General features: G+C 36.5%; 1 protein-coding gene across 1 annotated transcript in view; it reads left to right on the plus strand.

Moving 5' to 3' along the window:
• Positions 1–2126: 2126 nt before the first annotated feature.
• The window catches only part of LOC104405113 (cAMP-specific 3',5'-cyclic phosphodiesterase 4D-like), a gene marked incomplete at its 3' end in the record, with an annotated part of 70486 nt that continues 53355 nt past the window's right edge, over positions 2127–19257 (plus strand). Inside the window, exon 1 of the mRNA XM_010013715.1 lies at positions 2127–2422. Coding sequence (XP_010012017.1) covers positions 2358–2422 — 65 coding nt within the window. The remainder of the gene's footprint in view (positions 2423–19257) is intronic.

Below are 19257 nucleotides of genomic sequence, written 5' to 3' on the forward strand. Positions count from 1 at the left end.
TTATTTCTAACAAGCTGATAAAGGACACCAAAAAAGAAAATATTTTTAGCAGTAGGTGTTAGTATTTATCCCTGTTCGTGATCTGCATCTCCATCAGACTTTTTTCTGAATCTGCCTTGAAAGATGTCACCTTAATTACATAAGAACCTGTAATACAATGTATTTATATTGTATATTAATATTTATTATATGTACTACCATATATTTCTAGTTATATTTCTATTAACTACAAGTAAGAGGCAGCATCTGGACTGATGTTTTTAAGAACAAACTGTTCTCAGGATTGAGATATTTACTATGCCATACAGTAAATGTCTCAATCCTGAGATATTTACTGTGTGGCACAGCAGTAGTCCCTGAACATTCCATTCCACTATGTTATTGTGAAAGCACTTAGTCACAAGCTTTATTTTCTTTCATTTTGTGTTCCTTCATTGATATGGGAATAATATTCATATTTATCCATAATAAGTAATCCAGCAAACTTAAAGAAAAAAGCTTTAAAATGGTCAGCAATTCTGTAACAGACCAGCACCTCTATTTCATATGATTTTTGGGTTATGTGACCTATTCCATCTGTTTAAGGAATAAAAAAGTTTCACAGCATGGTGCCTGATTTATGTTTACTTCTACAAACGTGTGACCTGCGCAGTGACAGATCCAACTGTTACTAAAGGTCCCATGACTGTATAATGCTTTGAGCTAAATTTACCACAGATGCTTTTTCCACTCTTGGAGGTTAACTTCTATGATTCCACAGGACTCTTACAAAAGGTCCTGCATTAACAACTAGGTGATATTTGAAGATAGGTGCCAGGAAACACAAAGAACACAATACTTAGCAAGAAGCCTTATTAACATTCCAGAGGAGCACTTTATATGCAGATGGCAGGCACAAGCCTCCAGGGTAGTTAGGATATTTCCTGTTGATAGGCAATGTAGTTGGTAATGCATTTTATTGTACAGTTATAAAATACAGTGCAAAGGTTCTAGAGAGCTTTACACATTGTATGCTCATTCCTATTTGCTGAATTTTTTGATATTTTAATGCATAGCTTGTTTATCATGTTTTCCTTCTATTTGTCAAGTCTATATAAATTTTATAAACACAATTTTTGTGCTTGCTTTCATTATTAACCTAGTTGCACTACCATCAAAAGAAATATACTACTACACTTGTAAAGACTGTACAAAGGAATGGCTATTATGCATGTAACCACTTGTTGAGCAATAACTTTGCTCTTTAATTTTGAAAACAATTCTAACACAGTTCATAGAAAATTCAAAATGTATAATTTAAATGGTATAGTCACTATCCACTTCTCTTCATTTTTGATCTCTTCTACTGCTGTAGTTGTCAAATATGCTTACACTAATATTTCCTAAAAGGAATAAACTCTCAAAGCTTTTATGGTAAGTTTTTTTACTAGGAATTATAAATGTAAGTTTGCTTCTAATGCATAAACTATTAATGTATTTATTGTAATAGGAAAAGATCTCTTTCTGAAGTATAGAGGATGTCATGTTAGAGTTCTTTAGCTGAGGTATTTTTCCTTCAGTGATTTATAACAATAGCTGTCTGTATGTGTGTTTGACTTCAACAGTCAACAAGGAATTTTATTTTTACTTACCTTCCCCACAGTATTTTGAATGTCTTTCAGACAGAGAATACTTTCTGTTTTGTGAAGTTAGATAATAGTACCTATTCACAGTATTTAGCCAGGGATTAGGAGCTAAAAAAAGAAAAAAAAAAAAAAAAAAAGAATTACATTTCTAGGTAAGGCTTTTAATTAACTTGGAATGAAAGATCCTTTCTTTACTCCACAGAGACTAATTTATCTAACATGTCTGTAAGTGGAAATTCCCTGCAAACTCACTGTTACTGTAACTTACATTCATCTTTTCCTTTCATTTATTATCCATCAGCATTGTTCTTTTTTTTTTTTTTAAAAAAAAAAAGGGGGGGGATGAAGAGGGAGCTTGACCTTTAAACCTGTTGTTATCACACTGCAAGAAAGAGATAGAGACTCTTTTCAGCTGCCTTCACTCCCATGTGACCTACAGGGAGAATAGATTCAAAATAGACTAGTTCCTCCCAGGGCAATACAAGACAGAGGAGAAAAGCACTGTCATTTCCGAACAGCACAGAGCTAGAGTAAAGTCAGCGTGAAAAAGGAAGAGTTGCAGTGTGCTGGAATTCTTCCTGCACAGCCTGGATTATTACAGGAGACGGACTTCAAGAGGTTTAAAAAGCAGAGGATTTAAAAAAAAATAGTTCAAAATGGAGTACTTTGAGAAAGAGCTTTGTAAGGACAACTGATGTTTGACTTCTAGAACTACTGAAGGAATTTTTCAAAATGAGCATTGTAATGAAGCCAAGATCCCGATCTACCAGCTCCTTAAGGACTGCCGACACAATGTGGTAATGTGTTTGGTTTGTTTCTTTCAAACTCCCCCTCCTATTATGACACACAGGCATGTCCCAAGAAAGTCACAGGGTTTAATTCTGACTTGATAGATTTTGCATGGCTATTACAGATTTTCAGCTGCTGAGTTTCACAACTCAGGAAAGGAAAGGAAGGAAAAATAAGAAAAAAAATAGCTTTTTCTTGTGCAGTACTGTGCATAGCATTCTTTAAAAGAGAACTCACTACATATGTTTTTTAACCCGTTAAACATTTTTTCTATTGAGCAGTCAGGTTCAGTCCTTGCACTTACAGGTACCTTAATCTTCAGTATATTTCAGGAACAAAGTTGTAATATAAAGCTTCCAGTTCTGGAGGCTGCAGGGTAAAATGAAGCTATAGTTTGTGTGAGCTATTTTGGGATACTTACATGTAGTTTTGCTGCATAAATAGACTGATTGACTGAGATAAGTGTCCTGGGAGGACACTTCATAGTATCATGTATGAGACCGTGCTGTGCTATACTTCATGCGTTTCCCCTCCTCTCAGATGTCAGAGGAGCAGGAGTCTGTATTAGTAATCTGTGTGTATGATTTTCTTGCAGATATTTCAATTAGCAATCAACAATGTTTTGTCTTTTGATTATTTTTTCTTGTGAGAACTTTGTGCTTTATATAGCTTAAAAAGCACCAACATGACAGATTTCTATTAGGTATTCAAAATAAATTCCCTCTTCTCTTTTCATGTCTCCCACATTTTTTTCCTCTGTTTTCAATAAAACCACCATCATTTTAATAAACACATAAAAGACTAACTGTTTAGGGCTATATTTAACTGGTATAAAATGAGGTATTTTAAACTATCGCCTTTGCTTAGAAATGAATGGCTGATGTGTTACTGTGGGATAGACTAGTAACTAACTACGCTCCTTTGTGAGGGAATACATCAAGTTAGTTGAACATTTGCCTATTAAAAAGTTCATGTTTCAAATAGTCCTGGTTCTGAACTAAAGCCCTGTCAGTACTACCATTAAAACACTCACCAGTTTTTTTCATTTATCCCTTACTAAACACCATTTTGTAGTATAAGAAAATAACTACACTACTCAAGCTAAAGAGTAGTCCCAGTTGTTCTCAGAAACCGCTGAGGAAGACTTTTGCTGAAATAAATGCATTTAGTAGTGACTCTCTATATTATAATAAAGTAATACCATGTCAGTGTACTATATATTGCTAAAGTGTTACACTCTGTAGGGTGTCTCCAAGATAGTGAGCTAAAACATACATACCTTAATAACTACGTATAACTGTACAAATAAATCAATATCTTTCTGATTAATTCTTCTGACTTTTAGTTATTTATTTTAATGACTGCTTCCATTGATGCTTTCAGGAAAAAAGAAATAATTTCAAACAAAAAAATCCTCATAGACTGTATGTGCATACTGATCTGACCACAGGTATTCTGTTTAACATACCTCCCTGTCTCCCTGTCATTGCTGGTGCCTTTAGTTATAATGTTGACGTGACAGGTGAGAATGCCTGTTCTGCTAATCATGAATTGGGAGTTATCTGGAAACCCTGACATTTACAGACACTACCTGAAGTTGGAGGTGGCTCGTGGAGAGATCCTTGGAGGCTGACTAAGCAAGGTACATGCTGTTCTCTGGAGGCGTGGAGTAAAGCCACGCAAGCCCTGCCCCATCCACAGACCCGCGGAAACTGGAGTGCAGAGGGAGGAGAGAAGGGGAGGGAGCCGGTGGCTGCCCTGCCTGGGCTCAGCTTCCGCTGCCTCGGGGGAGGTGGCAGCTCAGGCCAGCCCATCATACCCACACTGCCAAACGGAGCAACCCGTACCTTACACTGGGGCTGGGGACTGATTTCCAAATCTGGAATGACTTTGGTTGGTGTTCTTAACAAGCAGACTCAATGACTCTCTGTCTTTGTCCCTGTAGGTCAGTGCTGCTCAGTACAGTTCTGTGGGGCAGAACAGCAACACTGCAGTCTCACTGCAGTATTAAACAGCTCGAAAATGTGTAGGAACGTGATGAAGTCAGGAGCACTGATGGATGTTCAGGGAGAGATGCAGCTTGTAATTCTCCTTTCTTTTATCTGTTAACCTAGGAATCTTGCTGTGTTTTGGAGGAGTAGGAGTAACTGGGACGAAGGAGAAGATGGGAGAATGTGAGAAAATTCTCAGGAATTTTCTCTCACTGAGCTTGTGTGTCCCAAGAGCGCACTGGGTGCTCTCTTGAGTGACTCAAGAGTATCTGTCCCTTACTTGATTGACAGGGTTGTACTGAAGTATGGATATAATTCTTCCAAGGGTTTGAGACGAAAGATCCCAGGATGTCCTTGCAGTACAGTTTCCCATGGGAACAAAGTTCCCATGAAGAACAGAAACCAGGCTCCCAACAGATGGAGACCACTGAGAGGATGGGAGAGACGTAAGGCAGAGAAACCTCTGCTCTCAGTTCCCTGAAGTCACAGTCACCCTCTCTCCAAAAGAAGCAGTAACTTCAGGGTACATGGTATAAGCATGGTACTCTTTTCAATATCAATATTATAAAGCATTCAAAAGGTATTACTTGCTGGTAGTGTGCAGGAATGTACCAGCTGGCTTTGGGAAGGTGCAGGTGAGCCCATACTGTGCTGATGCTTCCCCTTGCAAAATTGGCTGAGTCAGGTCTGGCTGCTGCTGCTTAACATGACAGTAGGTAGGGCCTGTAGGCAGATCTGTTTCTGATGCACCTTGGAATATTTCTTCTGACATTGCAGTGACTGAAGTAAAAGCAGATGGTTGGTATTTATGCAAAATAAAAAGTTGACGTATTTAAGGGTTATTACCTGTTATGTTAATACTGCTCAATTCTGCCACTCATTCCTACTCAGTCCTTCAGGATGTGATTGTGAAGTGTGGTTGTGAATGAAAACATTTCTGGGGAATAGTCTGGAAGGAATAAATGATGGTACAGAATTTTCAGTGAAGACGATTGATTTGTCTTGCTATTCCTGAGAAGTAATAACAAGGTAGTAACAAGGAAGCCCACTATAAGGTGAAACTTTAGCTGAGACAGGAGTACATGCATTTAAGTGAGAATATGACTCCAATTTCTTGACTGTTTGACACTGGACAGTAGAGCAACAGTGTTCCACAGAACATGATGTAATTCTGTTGTTTTGTTTTCATTTATTTTGTTTTGGGGGTTGTTTTTTTGTTTTTGTTTTTTTTTTTCCTTTTGTAATTAAAGAAAAATTTGAACTTACAAAAAAAAAAAAACATAAAAAAAACTGTTTTGGAGGAAGTTTAAGTGGTGAATTGATGGCAAGTCAAGCCAGCAGCCAGGATTGTTGGACAACAGGTTACTGGCTGGAAAAGGAGTAGCTGATCAGATTTTAGAACTTTGTTTTTTCATGATGCAGGTAATTAGCCCAAAGAGCTAATAAGCTTCATGACCATAGTCAGCTTTTTGCCACAATCCCTCCTGCGTGGTGTGTCTAGAGTTGGTAGTTATCTGTTTACTTTGTGTCTTGGTCTTCTCATGTCTTTATTCATGTTTTGTAACATATGCCAATTCCTGTTTTTTGGAACTTAAGGTTGGCTGATCTGCGAAGGGCACATCTCGGCCTCCCAATGCCCCTAAGAGCAAAGGCCGTCAATGGTTCAGATTATGGTGTTCTGTAGAGCAACGCACCTGTTCATATTTAACCCTCACAGTGGGTAATACTGCTTGTGTAGGATATCATGAAGTTCAGTAGATTGGAAATTGCTGAAGGATGTTGTCAGGTATGACTTTCACAGTATGTAACACATTTATAGGGAAGGGGAACAAAACTGATCTATTTGATTAACTCTTCATGACTGTTGCCTTAATATGTAGGTCACAGTAGGGCTGCTAAATAAAACATTTATTGAATGGAGAGAAGAAAATGCTTGGGGCCCAACATCAGTTGACGGTGGTGTTCAGGGGCAGAAGAGGTAGGACAAAAGAATGAGATAAGATCCAGCTGTACTGACCTGTCATAGCTGCACTGGCTTCCTGACTTAATAGTAGCACAAAGTAGAAGTCTGCCATGAGGGTGACCCAATCTTTTGGTACTCACATCTGCAAGGAGGTAGCTGTGGCTACTTCACATTGCCATCCCAAAACAGTTCCTTGGTTAATCACTTGGTGCTAGCAAGCATAAAGATGATAAATATATATGTAATATATGCTGTTATACATATCAGTTAATAGCATCAGAACTATATTTGAAGTAACTGCTGACTTTCAGACTGGGAATCCCAATGCTGGGGAGATCACAAACAGAAACAGCTTATTCTTTGAAAAAATCTTTATCAACAGGGCAGAGAACAGCATGAAAATATTACCGTGAACAGTATTAATAGCATGCATACCACTTTTTATTCCTGTATTGCATGAATCTTTCTTCCTTTCCAGTATTATTATTGTCTGTGGGAGGCAAGTGCCTGTTGTCAATGCTGGCAATATTACCTGTCCCCTGTTGCTGTAGCTTATGAAACTATTGTTGAATGGAAAAGGGTTGGATCCTCACATAATTTCCAATTACACTTTCAGCAGTTGAAGATGCTGAATACAGTCCACTGGGAAAGTTCAGTGCAGGCTGCACAGTGTACAAACTCATGAAGACACTGAAGAACCAAACATCACATGCATAATTGGTGGGTTTCTGAATGCTGAATAAAGCCTGCAAGCTAGAGATGACCTTTCCTCTATGAAGTCTGACTTTGATGAAATTCATATGTGACTTAATTTAGCAAAAGAGGCTTTCATAAGCAGTGTGGGCCTTAAATCATGATGACCATAGAAATTCGAGGTGGTATGTGTGTTTTTATTTACTCTGCCAGTGCTAGTGGTCCTGATAAAGCCTGCGTAGTCAGCATTACACTTTTTTCCAGAGTGCGATATGTTAACAGTGTTCTTTTTACAAAATGAAATGTGAACAAATGCTATTTTGTCTAGTGAATTAAGGGTAGAGTTCAAGGTGATCAAATATTGTATTTTTTAACAATGTAAGACATGTCCTACTGGCCCTGACCAGTGGCCTACTTAACCTAGTATTCTGTCTTCATCTGCAGCAACAGGAAAAAATGGAAGTCTGACCAATTTCTGCAGTCCATTTCCATTATACTGACCAGCATCTACTAGTGTTGTGGTGTTATAGGGTTCAGCCTTGCCTGTTCCCTTCAACGTCTATCTAAGGACCTGTTGCCTATGTATTTGTCTAGTCTCTTTTTTTAATTTGATGATTCTGTCTTCCCCCACGGCCTTCTGAGAAGCATTTTAAGTAGGAGAGTACTTTCTTCACTGTGTTTTAAAGTGATGTCCTGCTCGTTTCAACAAGTGTCTCTTAGATCTGTCATTGTGAGATTTGGTGAAAGATTCTACATTCACTTTATCCACCAACTTCATGATTTTGTAAAGTTTGGTCATAACCTCCTCAGCCTTCTCCTATAGAAACTGAAGATTTTTAGCCTTTATAGATTTTCCTAAATAGGCTTCTGCCCCATCCCTTGATCATTTTAGCTGTTATTCACTGGATTTCCTCAAACACTGCTGTGTTCTTGCAATATATAGACCACACAGTATGCATTACTCAAAACATGAACACACCAGGGTTTTTCTGCAGTAGTAAAATTACACCTGCTTTTTTTCTCAGCGCCTTTCTTGGTGATGCCCAGTATGCTGCTGGGTTTTTTGACTTCCATTCCATGTTCAGTAAGCAATTTTAGAGAATTTTTACTGTTTTTTCTGGCCAAAACAGTCTTTTTGCATCTCTGCAATTTTTTTTAGAGAGTATTAGACTTGTGAACATTACATCCAATTACTTTAACATGAGTGTGATAGGAACTGCTGTCTCACAATAATCAGTATTTCTTGAAATAAACAAAAATATTGCAAACCATGCCAAACAGAACTTTTCATTTCATTTGCTAGTTTTGTAACAGCACCTCATGGTGCTGTTATAAAAACTCAAAACCTCAACTACTAAGTCAAAATACTTTCCTCTATAGATAATTAAGGAAGACGTTTCCCCGTGTATGGAAGTGTTAAGCATTTAAAAAAAGAAAAAGAAGATTGCTTCAGAAGTATCAATAGCTGTCTTTTATTTTCTCGGAGACCTCAAAATAAATTCTGCAAAGATCAGTTGAAAAATTTCCTTTCAGTAGTTTCATTATGCTGTAGTTCAGTTTAATAATTTAAAATTATTTCTCAAATCAACTATTTGAATAAAAAAATCATGTTAGACTAGGAAAATAGGGGTTATTTTAATGAAGAAAGTTTTGATAATTCTGAAATTTATCCTTAGTAATGGTAATAGTAATAGTAATAATTTGTGTGTGAGAGAGAAGTTTTGGTTTTGGTGGAATTATATTGTTTAGTTATCAACATTTTGAAAAATACCCATGTATAATTGTATAAGACCCTACAAATAGCTCTATAACATGTACCCATAACATATTTCAAAGAAAGGTCACAGATGCTACATACATAGAGTACAAGGGCTTCCTCCTTGGAGCTTTATATTCATAATCATCTTTATTGTCTCAGAAAAGTCCATAGCTTGTGAGCAGTGCTGTCATTTAGCATGTGACGTTTCCTTGGCTTAACCAACATCTATTTTCCTCTTATCATACCTCTGTACATTTGCCTTTCTGTCTGGGCTGTGATTCCGTAGCTAGTTTACTTTTACTTCTTTTTTATTTTTTGCATTTTTGTGTCCTCCTTATTTGCATTTAAATCTTCATTTCCAACTGAGTTTGAAATAGCCTACCTCATTTGAATGTCATGAAAATTTGCCTGTGAGACTGCAACAGATCTGTTATTTTCATAATGGTAACTTCATTTCATTGAGAAAAAAATCACTTGGTTTCAGTTTTTGCCTTCAAAACATCCAGATATAAAATGCCTAAAACTGAGCAATCACGTAATTGCGTTACCTCAGCTTTCATCTCCTACACTGTTTGATACCCTTATTCCTATATCACAAATCCGGTTATGTTCTAAACAGCTTAATCCTTTCAGTTTATTTGCACTTTACACATGATGCCTCTAAACTTGGACAAATGGGGTTTTGTGGACGTGTATATATTTACAAATCTATGTAAAACACATCATATATATTATGTACTATAACTTGCAGTTTCTTCTTTTGTATTTCTGTATTTTCCAAGTGTGTCTGGTGTGATAAAGGTCTGATTAAGTTCTCGCAAGTTATGTTTCTTCATATTGAATATGAGAAGCCACAGTGTGACTTCTGTATTCTTTATATATGACAAAAGAAGTTTTGCACTTCCATAGGTGACCCTCTTTGCCTATCACTAAGACTACAAACATTTTGTAGTCTTAGTGCTACCATCTTATGCCACCATAAGGTGTTTCTGAATTAACTTGTATGCATAAATACTACTTTTTTTCCTTATCTTAACTCTTGTTCTAGGTGTGGCTTTTTGTTTTGTTTTGTTGGGTTGTTTTTTTTTTTTGGTCAGAAAAATGCATCTGCTTTTGGACTTGGCATAGATCTAGTAATTTTTACATAAACCAAAGGTCATGTGAAATTCTCAGCTATTACATTTAAAAGTAAAAGACTTAATGATGATAGAAAAAGTTACAAATTTTGATTCAAAGTTTCAGAAATTAAAAGATGAGGAGAAGGTCTGCTATTTATTTTTTAAAGAAACACCCATGCTTGTGTAGTCAGCAGAGGAAATGATATAGGCCTGGAGAGCTGTTCAGAAAATCAGGAGGGACATCCTAACACACACAGGTGCTCCCAGCTTTCCTCTGAGTTCTCTCACCAGGGACTGTTAGGGAGCCTGTCCATGTTCAGACATCCGTACAAATCTGCAGTGTATATCTTCCCAGCATGATCTATAAACAAATGGGTTTTTCAAGTTTTGCCAAGTGACGTTGGCAACTTCTTTAAAAACAAAAACCATCATTTTGTTTTGTATATTTACTTCTTATTCTGGATTCATGTGTATATTTATTTTTCATGCTTTGCATAAAGATGTTAGGATAATTGCCTTTATCTGCTGGGATTGCAAGTATATAGGAAAAAGGAAATACGGAGGAAGGACGTCCGCTTGAAATGCCATTCCACAAATGCTAGATAGATCTCTTCCAATTCCGGTGTACATTTTTTCATCATCTTCAGTCTGTTAAGTCTGAAGCTGCATAAAAGAATTGTAGACACGTATAGCCCCATTTTGTATTCAGAAACATAATCAAATAAAGATGCATGTTTAAAAGTTAGCAGGTCTTCACTTGCAGTAAGATTGTAAGACCACTATTTAAGCTAGCTTTGACAGACTTCATAATGGTAAAGTGGAACATGTTCATTTATGTCATATGAAAATTTGCAACAAATGAAGAAGCAAAGTCACAAAAGAACAAAAGTAACATCAGTGTATCTGCTGGTACCTATTCTGGTTATACTCATCAGCAGACATTTTTCAGGAGTAGAGGCCATATTAGTCCCTTATATTCTTGCATATTTTTTTGGCTACTGAAAAGAAACACACAGAGTTACCCTAAAAAGATCAGTAATGGAAAGGGGGAAAAAAAGCACTATACATTGTTTTGGACTGTAAATTGAACTAAGGCCCTGGAGAGATCCCTTGCTGATTCCAAAGTCCCGAGTCTTTACCCACTTCCATTGTAACACAAGTTTTCTTCTAAGTATTTTTCAGTGATGTGAAAGCAATTAAAAATATACAAGGGACTGCTCCACTTGAGTGTGCTTCTGTAAAGTACGTTTTGAAAGTAGTCCGTAGCTAGGCAGCTAGGCTGAAAGGAACATTTAGGGAGATGTTGCTAATGCTTCCAAATGAGTTTCAGGTTTTTTTGTTGTTTTCTTCAATTTTACATTACTTTAGTCTTACACTACTACTGAATACAGAAATCGAATTATCCTGTAATTCTATAATAATTTCATTTCCTACTATTAATATTACATTTTGCCAATCATTCAACCACCTGGAAGTCAAACAATTCATGCAGTACAAGCTGCTGTTTCAAATAGACTCTGCTCAGACCATTCCTGGCATCTTGTTTACTTGGAAACAAGTCTTCTGTTAATTTGCATGGAGGAAACTTTATACCATAAATTGAGCAAATACTTATTTACAGCAATTGGATTTTCCTTCGTGGCTCATATTCTGGCTCTTGTTTCTTCTTTAAACTTCTGTGGATGTATTTACTCTTTAATACCCAGTGTTTCACAATTTATTTTTTTGGAGATTATTGAAAAAAGTCAAACCAGACCCGATTGTGTTCTTTCTATAAATCAGGGCTGAAAAAAGGAATTGGGTGTAAGTCAGGAGCATGCCTTTTCTTTGATAAGGAAAATAGCATACTGCTTAAGTCACTCTGGCTGCTCTTTGGTTTACATCTCACATAGTGAGCATTTTGGCTGTTTTGTCCACAAAATCTTCAGTACTGTAGATTCGCTTTTACATCACCTTTCATAATTTTCAGTTCCTGTGCTTTAGCAAACAGACCCTTAAAATTTAAAATGTAGTATTTCCCTTCTCAGCAGCTCATGATACATAAAGTATCCCAAAAAGCAAAGCTGCAGTATTACTACTCATTGTTCAGTGCACATTTTGATAGCTACCCTAGTAGGTCTGAAAGGCAGTGTCCAAAGAGCTGACCACATGGTTATCTTCTCTCCCTCTTTATTACCTTTAAGTCCTGATTTGATGTTTTTGCCTGCCTTAAGTTGCTAGGAGTTCAAAACGTACTGATAAGCTTCACAAGAGAAAGAAATCAGTGATTAGAACCCAGTGACAGTAAAGCTGTTTACCAGGCTGTTATCCCTCTTACTTCTTATCACAGCAAATCCTGCTGACATTAATCTTTCATTTTTACTCACATATAGAGGAAATCTGACAAGAATCAAGGAGTAATAGAGGCAGAAAAAAAAAAAAAGATAAAATGTTCAAGTGGAAATACACACAGCGTAAGAGATCTCTTAAAAGCTAGAGTATTTTTGGAATGCATGGTAAGAAAACACATGGATCAAGCCAACGGGACCCCTAGTTCAGAGCTTGCTGATGATCAGTGCTAGGCACTACAATTGCATAATTAATAACTTGTTCAACCTAATCGATGTCAGTTCTCAAGCAAGCTGTTCAGGTGCCCTTCATTTAATGAGCCTGGAAATGATGCTGGCTGGCTCAGTGATATAGAAGCTGTGCCTTTTCCAGCCTAGTCTGCAGAAGTTTATTATTTTGTTTGTCCCCTTAGAAACACTGGTCAAGCCAATCTCTTTTAATGTCCCTCTTGTCCCTTGGTAGTCACTTCAGTGCCATCTGCTTCGAATTATGTACTATTAAGGGAAGACCCATACTTGCCTAGGTTTCAGTATGACTGAAATGTTCATTGAGGTTCAATGTCGTGTAAAAAAAAAAAAAATTCAAAGTGACTCAGTTGATATTGACACATGCACTGTTTTTATGCTTCTTAACACTATGGTTAGTGACTTAATCGCTGATGTGTGTTTTCTATTCTTTAAGGGACAGAGATTTGAGCTGGAAAAATTTTAGGAACCATTTTTTTGAACCCCTATTCGTGGCAGCAGCCTTTATAAAGCCTTAGCATTTGTGGTAACTCAAATGCCACAATTGCCTCTTAAAAGGATTCTCTCTCTTACACCTACGTTCTTCTTGATACTGGCCAGTTTGTTACAGATGTCCTTGCTGTTATGCACATGCACTGATAGCCTCTCCAAATCTTACTTTCAGCTCTAGAGATCTATGTTTCCATGAAGTCCTTACTTATATTTATCAGCAGTGCCACCACTTGTCTTTGATTCACAAACAGTGATTACATTTGCATTTTTGGCAAGCAGGGCATTCACAGCTGTGAAGCAATGTGTTTTTCTTCTTGGAATTTCCATTCTTGGAAAAAGTGGGAAATTAATAACTAGGAAATGACATTTTGTAAAGCCATCACAGCTTGTCATCTTGTCCAAACAGCTTTTCCACCTCAGATATGCAGTCCCACCTGTGTCAGTAAGATGAACTTATGACTTACTGATATTTTGCCTTTGCAACCTTCTCACAATTATTTATTTCAACAGGAAAATATTACATTATATTTATGCTCTCAGTATCATTACATAGATTTAGATGAGTAGAAAGCATGTATATTCATTCGCAATAGAAATCCAGACTACGAAAATGAGGAAAAAGTTACTTTCCAGTGACTTTCTAGTTGCTTTCAGAGCTCCTTGGAAGAGACTATTGAAATACAATAATAATAAAATTATAATATTAATTGAAAATCCACTGCAGTGTTTTAACTGAAGAAGAAAATCTAAGGGCTGGCAGCTCTTGGAGTGTATTTTTGCTCATGACTACATCCCTTTTCTTCAATCTCTAATGAAAAGTATTGGTAAATAGAATTTTTTGCTAGAGATATTTATGTGCTAAAAAGGATGAGCTTGCAGGATAAAGATCCTATATTTTATTTCTTCCTCTTTCTCCACACATATCCAGTCCATTCCACCTTTATGTGCCGCTCTTCTTCTCTAAGTGTGCATATATTCTCTTATCGTATTATGGATTTTATCCTAATAATCCTTGTGAATAACAGTTTTGAGAGCAGCCTTCTGAACCTCTTTGGCACTGCTGTACCATCTCTCTGTGGCTCAGGACCAGTACCTGTTTTCAAATTTACCTCTTTTCTTTTGATGTTAAATTAGCCTCAGACACTGTATTCATTGAAGCAAAAGAAAAGGACCTATTTCCTGAAATTTAGCTTTGCAGACTCAGCTCTTGTGCAATATTCTTCATTGCAGCTGCTCAGAAAATAGATTAAATCCAGCTTTCCATAAAGGATGGAACATAGAGACAATCACAAATATTACTGTGTAACACAGTAGTTCATGAATATTAAAAATATGTAGATATTGTCATTGGTTATATCATTTCCTGAAGTATCAGAGAATTGTAGGAACTTTAATATTTGAAGTATAAGCACATATATTCCCTCCTCAATTTTAAATACTCCTTGAGGATTTTGTTTTGTTTTAATCAAAAACTTCATGTTTCAAGCATCCTTGTATGAATCTCTGAAATTGCACAAACCCATGAATATTCTGCACTTACAGTTTGACACTTCAGTTTGTTAGCAAAAACTACATTAGTATTTCAGTCAGTGCTAAGTCGTGCATTAGAGAGGTTGGGTATAGATGAGGTTCTGTCTTTATTGCCTTAACTTTTAACCCTCAAAGAAATTTTCAAAGAAGATAATAGTACACATGCCTTCTCAGTTGACTGCCTTTTTAATGGCATGTCTTTCTTATGGATGGTCAGGTTCTCCTCAGTTGGCAAAAAGCCATGGCTGGAGGGGGTAAACAAAGAAAAGTACAGGAAAATATGTACTGTTCAGGCTTTTTTAAGGCACAACTACCAGCTTCCCAGGAGGAGATGGTCACCCACCTGCTGTCCTGGCAGGGCTGTAGAGTGGGGTATGCCAAGCATGTATTTGGCCACTGTCAGGTTTTTCTCCTTTTGACTTCGGTAATGTTTCCTCTCTTGCAATAATTACTCTTGTTCTTTTTCTTTCCTTTTCTTTTCTCTTTTCTTTTCTTTTCTTTTCTTTTCTTTTCTTTTCTTTTCTTTTCTTTTCTTTCCTTTCCTTTTCTTTCCTTTTCTTTTCTTTTTTCTTTTCTTTCCTTTTTTTTTTTTTTTTTTTAATGCTGTAGTCCTTTTTCTTCTTCTTCTTCTTCTTTTCTTATTTTTATTCTGGAAAAAATTAAAAAATAAATCATTCTGCCTGAAAGGAGAATTCATAATGATGATACAGAAGTCCAAAATAGAATGGACAGAAAAAGCCACATTTTAACAAAAATGTAACCAACTTCTTGCCTGAAGTGAAGAAGATTCTCTTTTTTCTTTTACAAACCTCTTTTCATAACACTTCTTACAATAGATTTTTGGTATAGTGAGTTTTTCTCTTTTTTTTGGGGGGGGGGATGTGGGCTGGTGGAGAAAAGGGTTGCCATTATTCCCTCCATTTTGCTTCCAAATGTTACATAAATACCAGGTCTAACATCTTCTTCCACCCCTTTTTTAATGATGAGAAAGTCTTGAAAAGTATATTTACCAAAACAAGTACATAAGCAAGTCTTTCTTTTCTTCAATTCTTTGCATTTTTTCATGTTTACTTTGAAGAAAACCAGTAAAATTTCTAAATGTCTCCTTTTCCCACACAAATCTTTTTTTGATAGTTTGATAGTTTCTTGAAAAGCAATGTTTCTGATATTTCTATTGCTTTTAATACTACCTCTGTAACAGCAATTTTAGCTCTTATGAAATATTTTTGGTTTTAATGGTACTTAGCAAAGTACCCATTTTACAGGTAGGGAGACGGAAGCACAGAAGGGGATAAAATGATTCATCACTCAGGATGACTCATCCAGTGAAAGAACAGGTTTTTGTACCCTCTTACCCAAATTCATTCCTGCAAAAGTAAAGAATGAAACAAAGGATTTCCTGATTAGCTTATACAGTAAAATAGCAGTGTCCCTCCCTCAGCTGCCAGGGGGCCCCATGTCTGCTTCAGGTTTCTCTACAGGAGCCAAAAACTTTGACAGTGAATTCTGCTCTAGAATTAGAGGTTAGACACAGTGACGGATGGTACCTCTATAATGGTGCCAGCTGGGGAGGGCACATAAACATACAGCCACGTGTGTGATCAGCTTAGCAGAGTTTTGGACATGTAGGTTGGGTTTTGCTGAAAACACCTACTTGAAAAGTACTTTTTATTTGTCAAAATTGTTGATTCTCTGGAATCAACAGGATGAAATAACCAGATGTCAGGGAAAAATAGTCAGAAACAAAGCTTGTTCCAAAAGCAACAGTGTTATAGTGACATTTTTTAAGCTGTAAGGACTGGTGCTAAGTGCTGTAATTTCTCCTTCTTGGTCTTTCGGATTGCACATTTTGTAGTGCTTCAGAGTGGTATAATCACCTCCTTGGCACCAGCAATTATGACATGTCCTGTCCCAGTTTTAGTAATGACATTGGTATCAAGAAAATAGACTTTTGGAATCAAGTTGCCAAACTGCTTTTTTGCACAAAGTAAAATAAATTATACACATTTTTTCCTGAAAACAGGAAATTACTTAATTCAAAAGATGCACTTAGGCATTTGATTTCTCTTTTTTCTTTTTCCTTTTTTTTTTCTATTTGTAAACAGACAGATTTTAATAATTTTACCCTAAGAAACTCTATAGTTCAGTTTTTATGATTTGATCAAACTTTGCAATTCTTTTTATAATTTAAACTTGTCATTCTTTGTTGTCAGAAGGAGGGCTTGCAGAGAGGATGAGGAAAGGCAGCATGTTTTGCCTAGTGGACGTGGCAGCAGAGAAGCATTTCCAGCAGGGAGGATGGTTGATGGACAAGCACAGCAGTAAGTGATCAGTCTTCTCTGCTCCCAAATCCACAATGCAAACTGGAGCACAAAGTTCATTCTCTGGAATCATCTTGTGGTTACAGATAAGTCTGTAGTTGATGAGAAAAGCCTGAGCTGTCCTTGAAGGTACTGATAGTCCTATAGATATATATTTCTGCATGGGGCAGAACAAGTTCTAAATTTTAGTGGAATATCTTGGTATTGCTTTAGGAGAAGAATGTTTGCTTTTGTTCTGTAATACACAGTTACAAGTTTTGGCTTACCAAACCACTCACAGTTATAAAAAAGTGGGTTGGTTTTTTTTTTTTCAGTTCCTATTTCAACCCACTACATCAAATCTGCTTCCAAGTTTGTTTAATATAGGAAAAAATGTCTTGTTACAAGTAAAGAGTTGAAAACTGATATTTCTATTACCACATTCCTCCACAGAGAACGACTAATTTCTTTGGTGAGACATGCTTAACTTAGCTGTTTGTGTGGCATTTCAAGACTGTAGCAGCTGGTGTTTTGTTTTCTCTCATTTCTAGTTAATTTGTGAATACTTCTTGAGAACTCTAGACTTCTGCTCATTTAGGTATTCTACCAAATCAGAATTGCATAATATGTATGGTAATTTTACACCTCATAATATATTCTTTATTTTGTTAATAGTCAAAGTACCGGATTAATAGTTTTATAGCTTTTGCTTTATAGTTTTTGCATTCAGAGTCTGACAGTCATGCTCAATAGGGATCTTACAGTGACTAACAGAACTTCATAGACAATGCAGGAGTACAAGAGGTTTTAGTTAGAACACATTTGTATTACAGTAGTAATTAATCCTAATGAGACTATGAATTAAATGTTCCAATGATATTGAAGTTTGCAGAAGATGAAGTTAATCACACAGAGATTATAACCAAAATGTTCATCTATATACTAACTATTAGAAATCAAATCTGCAACACTGCATTTGTCTGAAATTTTTGATGGTCTGCCATTAATGGCTGTTGATAGTGACAGTAGGCTGAAAAAGAGAACTGGAGAAGAACAGCAAATATAAGAGTTTTGAGAGATTAGGGCATTTCTCCAACATGCACACAAAGATATACACAGTAATCTCATGTCCATGTTAAAATTAAAAATTCAAGCAGAAAAGAAGGAAATGGCAACATTATGATTGACTTAGGAACCTTGGTTTAGTCCTGTGCATAAATAATTAGATAAAGAGTTTACCTGTATAATTCCATACTGCTTTTACTTCACTGAGTGCACAGAATAAATGCAACTCAATTAATGAGATATTTGGTATTCTTTTCTAGCTGCTTATCATATAACCACATCCTGTATTGACAACCTGCTGTTCAGGAAAAGCAGTTGTAGTACTTTTGCTGGCTTTTCTATGGTCTTCACCACTATGGCACCTTACTACTTCTCAGAGATGATTAATTTTCATGAGGAAGTATTATCACCCTTACTTAACATATGGAGAATTAAAACACAGAGATTAAAAGAAAGTATTCCCTAAACTGAATATGCAAAATGAGATGTCTAGGACTTCGGGTGTTTTGGTCTGCTTGTCACAGAATGACTCATATATTCAGAGCACAGTTTTCATGAAAGGGTGAGAGAATGCTGAAGGGCTGGGATACACTGTGGTTGTATGACTTTGACATGCTGCTTCTTACTCTCTTCCACTGTAGTATGCTTTTGGCCAGTACTAGAGACAGAATCATGGATCCGATGGGCGTTTAATCCAGCCAGTAGCAGCTTAGATGTTTTGAATTAATCTGTATTTTTAACTACTGATACCCACATAGCTCAAGCAACAGCATTTCAGAGCAAGAATGAGGAACACATAATTAATGATGTGTGATAGAGTTGTCATGACTAGTTCAGTACCAGGTGCTCTGCAGCTTGGGCAAATAGTATTTCGAGTTCCTGATGATAAAAGCACGTTTACCTTTCTGTAGACCTTTGCCTGATTGAGTACCCGTCTTCTATAGTGAATGAGACAAGTATCCCACTAACAGGGGCTTGTTCTGCAGAGACCTCTTAGACCCTGAGCAAGGCAGATTTTTTAAAAATAGTAGTATCACTTAATACTTGTTTTGATAATGCACATTTTTGAGGTGATTTAACGGTTGGTCTAAGGTTCTAACTTTTTGAAGTTTATAAAGATGTTCACAGAATCAGCAAAAAATGCATTTTGCAGACACTTGGCTAAATTCTATTCTCTGCTGTAAAAGATGAGTCACTAGAATATCTCATAAAATAGCTCCCAGATACTTTTTAAATATGAAAAAAATAAAGATTTCTTTGCCACTTTCCCGTCAACAGTTGATCCATTTTCCCTAAAAAAACCCCAAAACCAAAACCAACCAACCAACCTAAACAATAAAAGGGGGGGGGGGGGGGGGA

Source organism: Nestor notabilis, unplaced genomic scaffold, assembly GCF_000696875.1.
Source record: "Nestor notabilis isolate BGI_N333 unplaced genomic scaffold, ASM69687v1 scaffold6094, whole genome shotgun sequence".
NCBI classification, from domain to species: domain Eukaryota; kingdom Metazoa; phylum Chordata; class Aves; order Psittaciformes; family Psittacidae; genus Nestor; species Nestor notabilis.